Source organism: Malaclemys terrapin, chromosome 2, assembly GCF_027887155.1.
Source record: "Malaclemys terrapin pileata isolate rMalTer1 chromosome 2, rMalTer1.hap1, whole genome shotgun sequence".
Lineage (NCBI taxonomy): Eukaryota > Metazoa > Chordata > Testudines > Emydidae > Malaclemys > Malaclemys terrapin.
In genome coordinates this window covers 21,325,866-21,340,194 of record NC_071506.1, presented here as the reverse complement: position 1 = coordinate 21,340,194, position 14,329 = coordinate 21,325,866, and the positions used below count along the sequence as shown (strand labels likewise).

General features: G+C 45.7%; 2 protein-coding genes across 3 annotated transcripts in view; one reads left to right on the top strand and one right to left on the bottom strand.

The window, feature by feature from the left end:
• TATDN1 (TatD DNase domain containing 1) overlaps positions 1–517 on the bottom strand; it is a 30,628-nt gene extending 30,111 nt beyond the window's left edge. Inside the window, exon 1 of the mRNA XM_054020807.1 lies at positions 348–517. The gene's annotated coding sequence lies outside the window, so the exon portion shown is untranslated. The remainder of the gene's footprint in view (positions 1–347) is intronic.
• On the top strand, positions 4–9,416 carry NDUFB9 (NADH:ubiquinone oxidoreductase subunit B9). Of its 2 annotated transcripts, none has more exons than XM_054020809.1 (4): positions 4–136; positions 3,872–4,064; positions 7,618–7,731; positions 9,156–9,416. In XM_054020809.1, exons 1-4 carry the CDS (start codon positions 51–53, stop codon positions 9,285–9,287), a joined length of 525 nt encoding a protein of 174 aa, XP_053876784.1. In that variant the 5' UTR covers positions 4–50; the 3' UTR covers positions 9,288–9,416. The 2 variants fall into 2 exon arrangements, with proteins under 2 accessions (XP_053876784.1, XP_053876786.1); XM_054020811.1 differs by lacking the exon at positions 4–136 and adding an exon at positions 3,684–3,773.
• Positions 9,417–14,329: the final 4,913 nt, after the last annotated feature.

The following is a 14,329-nucleotide window of genomic DNA, read 5'->3' as shown; positions in this document are numbered from 1 at the left end:
GCGCGCCCCCTTGGCGAAGGTGAAGCGGTGGGCCGGGGCCGAAGCCCAAGATGGCGGCGTACCTCACGCACCAGCAGAAGGTGCTGCGGCTCTACAAGCGGGCGATGCGCCAGCTCGAGTCCTGGTGTATCTACCGGTGAGAGCGGATGGATCTCGACCCCCCTACGAGCCACCTCCGCCCTGCTGGGGGGAGACTCCCGCAGCGCCGCGCACGGTCCCCTCGCCCAAGCGCCCTGCGAGCGCCGGGGTGGGGCGCCCCCTGAGCGGTCTCCAGGGGGGCTGGGCGCCAGGCAGGGCTTGAACTGGTGCCTCAGGCGGCTGCCTTTCCCGCCCCCCCGGGCTCTCACCCCGCCGCAGCGCGAGTTCCTGGCAGCACAGGCCCCGCGCCCTGAGCGCTGAAACCTCGGGCCCGTTCCCCTCCCCGGGGCAGGCGTAGGACGGGCGGGCAGGAGCGGAGCTCGGGGGATGGCGCTTCTGAGCCTGGAGGTCGCTGTCTGCGGTGGCTGCGCCCACCGGTGACGCTTCTGATGCCAGTAACGGTCAGGAATCAACGGGCGGGTCGGGGTGAGGGGGGATCACGCTGGGGCTTGCCTTGAAGGGAAAGATAAGGGCACTGAAACCAGACGGATCAGTTTAGGCGTCAGCCCATCTCTGCTGCCTGAAAGATCTCGGGCATTGGTGATGAACTAAAGTCTCTTCTAGTCAGTCTTGTTTGACTTGTTTTCCTTGACTTTAACGTTTTTGGTTAAACAGCCTATTGTATTAATACCCAGCTCTAAACTAGCCCTTTCCATCCAGAGTCTTCGAAGAGCTTTGTGAAGGCAATCAGTATCATTATCCCCATTTAACAGATGGGGAAACCTGAGGCCCAGAGACTTGACAGGATTTATCCCAGGTCACCCAACAGAATAGCAACAGAGCCAGGAATAAAACCTAGATCTCCTGAATTCCACTCCAGTGCTCTATCCGCTACATCATGGAATATCCATCACTTGTGGTCTTCAAATCAGGACTCAGTATTCTTTTTAAAGATATGCTATAGCTCAAACAGAAGTTAGGCTTGATGCAGCAATTACTGGGTGAGGCCCTATGGCAGTGGTGGGCAGTCTGCGGCTAGTCATTGTAATCTGCTGGCGGGCCGTGAGACAGTGTTTACATTGATCTTGCACCGGCATGGCCGCCTGCAGCTCCCAGGGGCCTTGGTGCGCTGTTCCCGGCCAATGGGAGCTGTCGGAGGCAGTGTGGGCTGCAGGGACATGCTGGCCACCACTGCTCTATGGTCTGTGTTATGCAGAAGATCAGATTAGATTAACATAATAGTCCCTTCTGACCTTAATCTGTTTGGCCTCAGTCAGAATCATCAGGGCCCTGCTGTGCTGGTTTGTGTACAAATACTTAGATGTTCTCTGTCCAAAAGGGTTTGCTACTTTTTTAGGGTAGGTTGCATTCCAGTAGGTCAAAAGGCTCCTATCAAAATCCTGGCCCCATTGTGCCATCTGCATTACAAACATGGCTAAAGAGACAGCCCTTGCCCAGGAAGGCATGAGTCTACAAAAATACAGGAGCAGACAAAGGATTAGGGATGTGGATATAACATAAAAATAACTGAAATGGCCACAGTTTTGTTACTTGCATAAGGGGCAGCCTGGGAGAGTGCAGAAAATTTAAGGGAGAAGCTTATCTGTGGGCAGTGTCAAGTGCTAGAGCAAGGCAAATTGTGAAGGCCTCAAAGATAAAATCAAGAAGTATTGTTTGACACAAGAATGAAGAAGGAGCCAGTGCAGGGATTAGGTTAGTGCAATGATGTGATAAGTGGTGTGAGCCAGGAAGACTATCATAACATCAGTGCTTCAAATAAACTTGAGACAGTCAGTTTGCAGTCAAGCCCAGGGAGGTTGCAGTAGTCAGGGTGCAAGATTATGGGAGTTCTGGTGATGTGGACAGAGAGGACAAACAGGATTGTGGAGATGTTATGAAGGAATTGTCTAGATCAGACCTGCACAACATGCGGCCCGCGTGGGCTCACTGTGCGGCCCGCGGGGGTTGAGTAGATGGGCTCACTGTGTGGCCCGTGGGGGGGGGGGGGGGGGGGTGTGAGTAGGCAAGTGGTGGGTGAGGGAGGGGGCTGAGGAGGCGAGCGAGCAGGCAGTGGCGGAGGGTGAGTAAGCGAGCCAGGTGAGGGGGGCTGAGGAGGCCAGGGGTGAGTCGGTCCGGGCTGACCTGTTCTACTGATCTGGTCTGGCTCCCATCCCCTTTCCCAGGGCCGGCTCCAGGCACCAGCAAAACAAGCAGGTGCTTGGGGCGGCACATTTCTAGGTGCAGCGTTCTGGCGCCAGCCATCATAGATGCCAACTCCGGGGCATGGGGAAAAAGTGCCCTCGCTGCCCCAGCTCGCCTCCGCTCTGCTGTCGCCTGCTCCTGCCTGCTCCCTGAGTGCACCGCTGCCGCTCTGCTTCTCCCCCTTCCCTCCCAGGCTTGCCGCGCGCGAAACAGTTGTTTCACGCAGCAAGGCTGGGAGGGAGGAGAAGCCAAGCGGCGGGGCGCTCGGGGGAGGTGGCGGAGGTAAGCTGGAGCGGGGAGTGGTTCCTCTACCCCCCCGTTACTTCCTGCACCCCCCCCCCACCCTAGCTCACCTCCGCTCCGCCTGCTCCCCTGAACGCACCGCCGCTCCGCTTCTCTCCTCTCCCCCCCACCCCCCCCGGCTTGCCATGTGCGAAACCGCTATTTCGCGCAGCAAGGCTGGGAAGGAGAAGAAGCCGAGCGGTGGGCGCTCGGGGGAGGCAGCGGTGGTGGTGGAGCGGAGGTGAGCTGGACCGGGGAGCGGTTCCTCTACCGCCCCGTTACTTCCTGCTCCCCCTCACCCTAGCTCACCTCTGCTCCACCGGCTCCCCTGAACACGCCGCTGCTCCACTTCTCTGCCCTCCCTCGCCTGAGAGGGAGGGGGGAGAAGCGGAGCGGTGGCGCGCCTAGGGGAGCTAGGGCGGGAGGTCGCGGGGGGCCCGCAGGAAGCAATGGGGGGGGTGAAATGTGGCACGCCGGGGGAGGAGGCGGTGCTGGGGATTTGGAGAAGGGGTTTGGAAGGGTGGAGTTGGGGTGAGGCCAGGGGCAGAGGGGCACGAAAAAGAAAGGGGAGGCGTCCAAAAATTTTTTTGCTTGGGGCAGCAAAAATCCTAGAGCCGGCCCTGCCCTCTCCAAGGGTTGCAGCTGTCTGGAGGTGCCTGCCTTCCACACCTTCCTCATTCACACCTCATTCATTCAACAGGGCAATTAATTACAAAGTGGGGGGAAGATCTTATTCTACTTTCTACTTCTAGCAAAAAGACATTTTTCTTTTACCTTAATTATACTACCTTAGGGGCCCGCTATATCATATTACCGAGGTTCAATACTGCTGTTTCGGTGGGGCGGCGCTGGGGAAGGAGGGTTTGTTTCCGTGGGGCGGGCGATGCTGGGGGTGGGGGGGTTGGCGGTGCTCAGGGGGTTACGGCCCCCAGCTGTTTTCTTTGGAGTAATATGGCCCTTGCTGCTTTAGGAGTTGTGCAGGCCTGGTCTAGATAGTGCCTGGATGGGTAGAACTGCAGAAAGGGCTTAACTTGTTTATACTTAGATAAAGAGTTTGACTCATTTCAGATTAGACAATATACAAGGAGAACCTATTGTAGACATCCAATGACTAGATGACTCAAGGAGGCTCTTCTGTCCCTGATTTCCATGAAGAATGGTGATAATGATGTGAATTCTCAACAGGTCAAGGGCAAGTCTTTTAGTCTGTGGTGAGGAAACTTCTAATATTCCCATACTAGAAAACAATGTAGAAAACAACCCTGATATTTTTATCACTAGAAATGTTGCACGTTATTTGTATCTATAGGGACAAGTATCGATTCTATGCCTGTGTGCTGAGAGCGCGGTTCGAGGAACACAGAAATGAGAGGGATATGGTGAAAGCAACAAAACTGCTGAGAGCTGCTGAGGAAGAACTTTGGGCAAACCAGCATCCTCAACCTTACATCTTCCCTGATTCTCCTGGAGGCACAGCTTATGAGAGATATGAAGCTGAAAAGGTAGGTAGGCTGTATAGTAGTATCAGTGGAATGTTTGGCCTATGTTGTTCTCTCCTGTCTTAAGTTGTCTCTTGTTCTGTTGGGAGTGGAAGATAGGAATTTCAAGCACTGTTTATAGTATCTTGCTCTTTTGCTGGTCTGTCAGGACTCTAGTTTCAGTTTGGTCTATTGAGGGACCTCTGCTACTTCAGTCCCCCATTGCCTTCACTAATATTACAAACTAGGTTTGTAGATGTTCAGAAGATGCTTTGTGGATCTTAATGATATGTTTGGTATTTGGATACTACAGTATGATGGGCACTAAGAAAAACCAAGAGACTTACATTAGAGTTCTTAGAATGGTAAAGTTAATAAAAAATAAAAATAAAGAAACTCCTAGTTAAAGTTCTTATATGAACTCTGTCTGATCTCTTCTTGTTTCTTGTATGCATTACAATAAGACTATAGTTCTGTATGGTACAACCGAGATCCATCCTTTCCTACATCCGTAAATAGGATTTGACAGAGAGGATAGTGGTCTTCCAGATAAATCCAGCAGGATGTTCCATGCATAAAGGGTAGCAAGAAAGAAACAAATGGAAATCAAGGCTGATGATGGCAGCGGGAATTGAATGGCAACCTGATAAACAAGCAAATACATAAGAAGGGAAGATCTTGAAAGCAAGAACAAGAAGCTTGAATTTGTTGTGATGGAAGGATTCAAAGGGGGTTGGGTTTACATGATCAATGCAAAAGATCAGGAAGATCACCTTAGCTGTGCTTGAACAGACTTGTGAGGGACATGGGTTGTGGGAGGTTACAAGAATCAAGGCAAGGGATGAATGATTCTTAACAGTATGCACAGAAGATATCATTTCCCAAACTGACTATGGAGGGAGAAGCAACAGGATTTGTACATGGCCTGGATGTGAGGGAGAAGGAATCCATGATGCCCAGGGCATGGGCCTGAGCCTGAGCGATAGGGAGGATGATAGATTCATAGATTATAGGACTGGAAGGGACCTCGAGAGGTCATCGAGTCCAGTCCCCTGCCCGCATGGCAGGACCAAATACTGTCTAGACCATCCCTGATAGACGTTTATCTAACCTACTCTTAAATATCTCCAGAGACGGAGGTTCCACAACCTCCCTAGGCAATTTGTTCCAGTGTTTAACCACCCTGACAGTTAGGAACTTTTTCCTAATGTCCAACCTAGACCTCCCTTGCTGCAGTTTAAACCCATTGTTTCTGGTTCTATCCTTAGAGGCCAAGGTGAACAAGTTCTCTCCCTCCTCCTTATGACACCTTTTTAGATACCTGAAAACTGCTATCATGTCCCCTCTCAGTCTTCTCTTTTCCAAACTAAACAAACCCAATTCTTTCAGCCTTCCTTCATGTGTCAACAATGTGGTGTCAACAATGACAGAATCAAAACAATGGGAATTGTTTATGATGAAAGAAAAATGGACAAGATTCATCTCAACATAATTGTTTTTTAAAATGTCTCTCTTCTTCTTTCTCTTTGGCTAAATCCCAAGTAGAACAATAATTGCTGGGGATGAGGCTAGATAGACAGCACTGGCTGCCCGAAAAGGATACAGCTACTTCAAAAAGCAGTTGCCCTAAGAGCCCAGAAAAGGGGAGACATGTCTGTCTTCCTCACCTCTCAAGAGATGGCAGAGTTTCCAGGGACACTGCTGCAGTGAGCTTACTAGATCAGTATTGATGCCACAGAGGGTTCCTGGGCTGGGAAGGGACTGTTTTTGTTTTTGTTTTTTTTCCCCTCTCATAAAAAGTGCCAGAGCTGGGTGGGAGTGGGAGTTTGCTGTGGAGTTTATAACCCTCTGATTAAGTGTAGTTTTTTTTCTTTGTTTTTTAAAGGGTCCATAACAGACTCACTTCATGTCTTTCATTGTTCTTCCCTTGGTGTACTATCACTTTGCTGCAGGGGTCTGTCCCCAGATTGTGGGTTGAGGGATTTGGCAAGAGCTGAAAATCCCATGTAAATTTATGTTCCAGTGTTGTAAGGAAGACAGACCCCAGAGTAGGAATATTAACATGAGAACTCTTTAACAATGTTCACATGTGGTGCCTATTTCTGTACATTCAGAATCTATAAAGAATTGAAGACACCAACAAAGTAAAGCTAAATCTATATTCTAGTTTTAATTAAGGATAAATGTGTACAAGGTGTCTGAATTCTTTGTGCCTAGAGACTGAAACAAATGTGTACTTCCCATGTTCTCAGTTGTAAGAACTACAACTTAAATAGCTTATCTACTTTTCCCAAAATTCTGATTTGATTGAAGATGAAGCATACAAGGCTCCAAGCTGAACACTTTTTTGTTTGCATGTACAAAAAAAACCTGAGTCTAGAATGGGTTCACTAATGACTCCATCATGGTTGAACAGTGTAAATGTAGCTAACTGGCTGGTCTGATGCATTTTTACATCTTTTCAAATTCCATTTTCTTAAAGTGTATTTCCTGGGAGAAGATTAAATTGTCATTGTTGAGATTAAAGCACTTTGTATAGTAAGTGATTGAAACAAATAGCAGCAAAAATGCTGTTTAAGGGGATACCATCAATTTAGAAGTGACACTTGTGTCTGAGAGCTTATTTGGTGATAAGTAACACCTAAGACAACAAACTGAAAGGGTCAGAGAAATGTTTCTCTTAACTTTTTTGTTTTACTTTGTGCACTTGATAGCACTAGTCAGTTTCATTGTTTCCTCTGTATAGTCCCTTTTCTCCTCTTGATGATATGCATCTTTCGCCCCACAAAAGAGAAGGGAAATATTTACAACAGGAACTTGTACTATATAAAAATTTTCATGAGGTCTTGGACAGGTGTAGTACTTGGAACTACGATTTTATCTCTCTCTACTGGGGGGATTCTGTGCGTCCTACTTGGAGCCCAGAAGACACCTCCATCACCTTTTAATCCAGATATACCACCTCATCTCGACTAGACATCACTTCAGAGTTCAGATTGTACCATAATCTTCTGGATATGTGATTGCTGAGCTATACAAAACCCTTGTAGACAAGCAGAAGTAAACTGTAAAAGTTAGACCACTGTGTTATAATTATATTTTGCCTTCATCACTTCATCTGGTTTGCACCACAAATGCTGGTAACTAAACCCCAAATTTAGGAGGACATGAGTTTTTAAATTACACCTCTTCTGTAACTGTTAACTCATAGTATAAGCAATTTTCATTCTTTCAAGGGCAAAAATGAAAGTAATAGGCCTAGTGAACAGAACACTGGACTGGGACTCAGGAGGCCTGGGTTCTATTTCCATCTCTGCCACCTAAGGGTGACCTTAGGCAAGCCACTTCACCTCACTGTGCCTCCATTTCCCTTTCTGTGAAATGGAGTTTAAAAATACTGACGTTCTTTGTAAAACACTGAGATCTACTGCTGAAAAGTACTAATATAAGAGTTGGATAGTATTATGTAATGCTTTGCTTTATGGGCCATTTACCTATGTTGTATTAATGTAATTGCCTAAGCTGTGTTGCTGTATATTCTGTAGTTTCTCATATCTAGTGCCTGGATTTTTGACAGGCTCCTGAGTGGTGCTTGGATTTCTGGCATCCTTCTGAGAAGGCAATGTATCCTGATTATTTCTCCAAAAGAGAGCAATGGAAGAGGCTGCAGTTAGAAAGCTGGGAAAAAGAGGTCAGTACTACTTCAATGCAGAGTGAAGCTCAGTTAGCGTATGACTCTGTGCTTTGAAAGAAGCAAACTTAATATATTCCAGACTCCAACTGGGTGACAAGAAACACTTGAAAAGTGATTACTTGATTTAACCATGTTACTTAAATTTCCCTAGTGAAGTCTTAATTAGACTGACAGCTTTCCATATGCAGATATCTTAATGACACACAGCTTCATAAGGACTCTAAAGGATCATTTCAGAGTTAAAGCTGCAATTATATTCTTGTGTCATCCTGTTGTGGCTAAGTATTGCACCAGGTACACTAAAAGTTATAAGTGTCACACTGGGACAAATAGGACAGTAACTCGTTGATATTATTATTATTACAGTAATATACCTTTTGCAGGTAGAAATAGGGACGTGCTTTTGAAAAGCTCATTTTGTCAACATGCTTTAAAGAATTCAGAACAATCTTGGGCCATTTTCCATTTAGTTTTCAGCAGGGAAAAAAGTTGCTAATTATGGTGAAATCTTGACGTTTTTCCAAACATTAATGTTTAGGTAAATGGAGGGGATTTGTGACTATGCAATTACATGGTGGTGGTGAAGCTGGCCTTAACACGAATTGTCACATTCTTAACTTCAAAAACGATCAACTCAAAATAACAGCAGATGGGAGCTGAGGCTCTTGGCTCCATATAAAACTTATTTCATGTTTAAAAAGGTTTTAGCCTGCTAGGACATTAGAGCAAGTCCTTTAAAGTCAATGAAAAGACACTTAGGCTTGGTCTACACTAACCCCCCAAATCGAACTAAGGTACGCAACTTCAGCTACGTGAATAACGTAGCTGAAGTTCGAAGTACCTTAGTTCGATCTTACCTCGGTCCACACGCGGCAGGCAGGCTCCAACGTCGACTCCGCGGCTCCCCCGTCGACTCCGCGGTACTCCTCTCGTCTAGCTGAGTACCGCAGTCGACGGCGAGCACTTCCGGGTTCGACTTATCGCGTCCAGACAAGACGCGATAAGTCGAACCCAGAAGTTCGATTGCCAGCCGCCGAACTAGCGGCTGGGTATAGACGTACCCTTATTGACTAAGTGGTGCTGGCTTGGGTCGCTAATATTTAATAGAGTATCTGATAGGCTTCCAAAGCAGAGGGAGGATACTAATTAACTGTAACAAATAATGGAATAAGCTTCTGTTTAAAATATTGCTTTGTCATTTGAAATTGCAAATAAGCCCTAGATAGTGCAGTCAACCTAAATGAGGGAATTTTATCTGTATTGGCTCTATCCTGTTCATGAAATCAGTTCATTTGGTTATAGTTGTGATGTAAGGAACTGTTCTGGGCCTATATTTGAGACCAAGCAAAATACCAAAAGAAACAAACCAAGATTCAAGACTTAAGTATACTGGGTGAAGTTTGTTTTCTTGTATGTTTTAGGTTAAGCAGCTAGAGGATGAAACTCCGCCTGATGGTCCTGAGACTGAAGCCTTGCCCCCAGCTCGCAAAGAAGGGCATCTGCCACCTCTGTGGTGGCACTATGTAACAAGATCCCGAGACCCGCCAATATAAAAGAATCCGTGCATGAACAAGCAAATTACACTCTAGTAGTTTGTTCTCTACAACCAGTAGGAATTCCAGTTAACATGCACTGTTATACTTAATGCACAATAAAACTAAAATAAACATGAATATACTTTAGATGGGATTCGGTGATGTGCTGCTACCTTAACTCTGGCATCAAGACTACCTATTGTACAGTAGAACCTCAGAGTTATGAACACCTCAGGAATGGAGGTTGTTCATAATTCTGAACAAAACGTTATGGTTCTTTCAAAAGTTTACAGCTGAACATTGACTTAATACAACTTTGAAACTTTACTATGCAGAAGAAATACGCTACTTTCCCTTTATTTTTAGTAGTTTAACAGTATTGTATTTGCTCCCTCCCACCCCCCACACCCCCCCATTTCTGTCTGATCGTGTACTTGCAGTTCCAAATGAGGTGTGTGGTTGACTGGTCAGTTTGTAAGTCTGGTGTTTGTATCTGAGTTCTACTGTAATGTGTAGGCATCTGTATCTTCACAAATCATTTGGGGCCTATAGGTCAGATGCCTTTTTTCAGCCAAGTACACAACATTTTAGTTGGATGCTGTGCATCCCTCTACACTGACCTCTTCCTGTAAAATGTTAATTCTGCTTCTGAAATGTTAATTTGTGGCCTTCCCTAGTTTGATTGGAGGATGGCTGAATGAGGCTTTTATTGAAGTTAAATAGGTGCCAAGTTCTCAACAGTGATGAGAAATCTCTAACCCTCTTAATAACTGAACTTTCCCTCATGCCTTGTGTTATCATTCACACTAGTTCTTCCATTGGTCTTTCCTCCTAGACAGGATATGAATTTCAAAGGTGAAAGACAAGCAGAAAAAGATGGGCAGGCTACCTCTATACAATGAAGCAGAAGAAAGGTCACAAGCCCTGCTCTCTTCTCTTTTTGCTGTTTTACTTTAAGACACTGCACTTAATAACTACTACATGGCAAGACAGACTAAACTAAAGTGTAAGCACTTATCCAAATGCATTTTTGGACAAGTGCTTATCAGCAATTTTATGTAGTACTGCAAACTAGGGGTGCATCGCTAGTAAACTAGTTGCATTATTTTTGTTTCACGTTAGAATGCTTGAGAGCCTTCTACTGATTTGGCTAAATGGACTAAAAGTGATTTGATCCTTAAAAACAATCAACCTTTAAAGAATCCTTTTAATAGTATTTGGCTTGATGCAGCAGTCTCCTCTGGTGGAAGGAAAAAGTCCTAGTTTCAAACACTGGGAATAAATGACTTGTTTATCTTAAACTGTGTAAATGTGTTAGTCAGCAGGGAAATCTAGATGCTCTTGCATTCATTAAGATAAATGTTCCTTAATGAAACTAAGGTAATGCAAATGCTAGATGCAAGTTTGTTTATGCAGTGGTACCAACATTATTTATGCAAAGTATCACTTTTCCTTCTCTGAAGCTGGTCCATGGTGCGGATATAAAATTTTTATTAAGATGTTTAAAAAAAAAAAAAGTGAATGGTACAGAGTTTAAGCATAGAAGTTTCTGGTTATCAGGGAATAACCTACAGATTATCAAGGGGGTGCAAAGTTCAATTTAAGATCAGGTGCTGTAAGGAATACATACTCTACAATATCCCTGAGTGGGGGTAAAAGGTTGATGGGTTAAAGAACCACTCTTCCTTCTCTGAAGCTGGCCCATGGTGCTCTGTTATAGTACAACTGAGAAATTCCTCATCTGCCAAGCACAAAGCCTTTTTTCCCTTAATCCCCTCTAGCATTACCATGTAGTACCAGCAGGTGGACATGTTTAGAGACCTGATTGCCTCACTATCTCTAGAAAACTGCTGAAGCGGAGGAAACAAACTAATCAATTCTGATTACTCATTTCTAAGAGTAGTCTCCTCCCATGCAGCATACTATCTTAGCTACTCTTTCATTAATACATAACAACTGGGAAAGATTTATAGCAAGAAAGATTCTCTTGTGAGAAGTTTAAGAATCTCCATCTCTGCAGGAATGCTCTGTAAGGGAAGAGTTCCCCTCTAATAGGAATTTAATGTCAATTAGGTGATGTCCTGGGTGGGGTTCCCAGAACACCAGTTGCCCACTTCAAAGAAGGAAAAATGCTGGGTAGGTAATTTGTGCTTGTGTGTTACTGTAGAATCACAGCCATTCAAATTGTTTAGTGCTCAAAGCCTGAGCACGCTGACTCCAATTAAACAGCTGGGAGTGTTGCTTGAATGAAAGTCTCTGCTGGGCAAGTCTGTTTTGGCACTTATGAAAGAGAAAAGCTTTATCACACTTGTGTATTCCAGAAATGTGAGTGATCCCTTGGGCCATGTAGGTTGACATAATGAGCTAGGTTGCTCTGCTGCACGGGTAAGAAAAGATATTGGGGAGGGAGTATGGGTTAGAATGCTGTGCTGCATATGGCATACCTGGGGGAATTCAGCACCAAAAAATTAATTTAACAAAATTTTAAATCTTATTTGTAAAGCATAATATTATCATGTTTCAATTATTTTGGTAACTTACTCACTGACAGTTTGAAATATGTTTAACAACAGACAACAAAAAAGATTCCTTACTAAGCATATTAATACAGAACTTTGAGTAATTCATTTAAACTACAGTACAAACACATTTCTCACAACCAGTGCAAAAGCTTGGGGGAGGTCAGGGGTAACAGAGGAGGTGAGGGAGAGGGAACTGATAGTGAGCATGGAGGATTGTTAGGTGTGGGAAAAGTATGGAACAGGTGGTGGGTTTTTTTTTTGGTGGGCAGATTTTTAACAAGTTGGGGAGCCTCCCCCATGCAGATCCTAGCTCACCCCTAGTCTCTCCCATTCAGTCATGCACCACTGCCGGTCCCATGTGTTCCTCCCGCCATCTGTCACTGCACTCACTCAGGCACCTCCTGTCCTATTGTGACCCACACCCCTACTCAGCCCCTCCATCCCCATGTATCCCTGCACCCTCCACTCCCATTCAGCCCCTGGCTCAATGCTGTCACTCCATTAGGTCCTGTGCCCCCACCCTAGTCTGTTCCAGCCACTAGCCCTTCTGAACCCCCCACCCCACCCCAGTGCCCCACACTGTCCATCCTCCTCATAGTCCATATCTCCTCACCTGTACTGGTGGCTGGCTGCTTTGGCCCTGAGACAGCAGCCTCGGGTGGGAAAAACATGTAATTGCAGCACCTCCCCAGCAGAATGCATTATTCTGCAGTGGGGGAAAGAAAAATCTGTAGGGGACATGAATTCTGCATGTGCACGGTGGTACAGCATTCCCCCAGGAGTAATAATATGGGGTGGGGGACAGCTGTGGTAAAATAACACTGGCCTAGGCCATGTGCGAGGGGAATACAGGGTTCACCACCACCAGCGGGCTGGCAATATGGCAGGAGAGTGGCAGGCAGAGCCATGCTGCAGTAAAGCAGATGTGAAAGAATTGAGAGAACAGGCTTACGGGACAGAGCTCTCAGGCTATCCTAATGAAATAGTAACAACTAATACTATCAAATATGAGGCATCTGAGCTAGGTGTGGGGTGCAGGCATTAACGTGGTAGTGGTGTTGACGCCTGTAGGCATCAGGACTGCCCATCGGAGGGGGAAGAGTGAGGGGTTCAAGATACTGACCATAACAAGAACTTACTAAAGCTCTTCCTGGAGCAATTACTGGCTTGTGTAGCAATCTGAAAGGGATGGGGAATCTTGCTCAGTGGATTTTACCAGCATCTTGAAGCTGCTCATATACTGTATTTCACACTTTTGAGCTTGTTAATTCCAAAATGCCAGGTCTTACTGAATTTCCATTCTGAGCTGCTAAAGGCTTGTCTGCTATGCTGCTGCTGTTGGTGTCTGCCTATGCTACCATGTTTCATCTTGTCGGGAGCACCACGTACGCAAAGCCTACAGGATTTGGAGACTCTACAAAGCCAGTTCCTGTAGCCGACTTTCTTCCCCAAACAGTTTTAGCTCTGCCTTGGTGCCATAATATGCAGCTGGGCTGTGAGCTGAAGCCCTTTTGATCTTACGTGGACTTGCTACTGTGCTTTCACACAGACTCCTGTCATCAAAAAGCCTCTCTCTACAGCAGGGCACAGAAGATAGGGAGCCAACTCAATGGAAAACATGCCTACCTGGAGACAAAGCCCTAGTCCTGCTCCTTGGAGCAGAGAGTGAGACTGTATGTTTTCTGAATAGCTCCACCTGCTGGCACTATTCATTAAACTAGAGAGAGGAGTTTCAAAAAAGGTGTTAAGACTCTGAGGAAAATCCAGTTGCAAGAGATCATGGAGCATCAGGTGCCCAGAAGGCAGAAGTCTGTCTCTCTCTATAAAACCAGCTCCTGGCAAGTTAATGGGAGAAATTAAAATCTTCATGTGCATGTTGTCTTAGCATCTAGATAGTGAATGCAATCGAATCCAGAAACTCTCGACTGGTGTTTTGCAACATGTGATCATGGAAAATGGGTTGTAGCTGGAGCTGGTTGGAGAATTTGGACATGTTTGAGGTAGACATTTTTGCAGAAAGCGGATACTGTTTTAGCCTGCCCTAAAAGCATTGTGCCTTCTAGGGCACAGTCTGTACATCCACCAGAAACATAAGACATCACCCTAGCAGCCTGGGACATAATTCCAGTGCTCTGTGGCTGGGTCATAGACCAAAATTGTTTAATCACTACTTACATCCTTTACCACTGTTTGCTGCAATCATGGTAAAGGACAGAAGGTTGGTCCAGCTCTGGTACTGAAGATATTCTCACCAAACTGGTCTAGGAAGATGGAGGTAAGTCAGTATCTAACAGTGCCACCTTTAGAGAGCAGTAGCTTCTAGTATAGCCCCTCTTGTTCTCAGTTAGGCTGGTGTTGCAGGGGAGAAATGAGGGGTGTGAGTTCTAACCAGGGTGCGCAAGTTTGGAGAGGAGAATAAAGCTGATTGCTACTTTATTCTTTTTTTACATTGCAGGCATCACCCAATCATAGTTCTATCAAAGCACACAAAAATGGAGCTTGTGTAAGAGTAACAAACTCGTGGGGAAATAGTCCAAG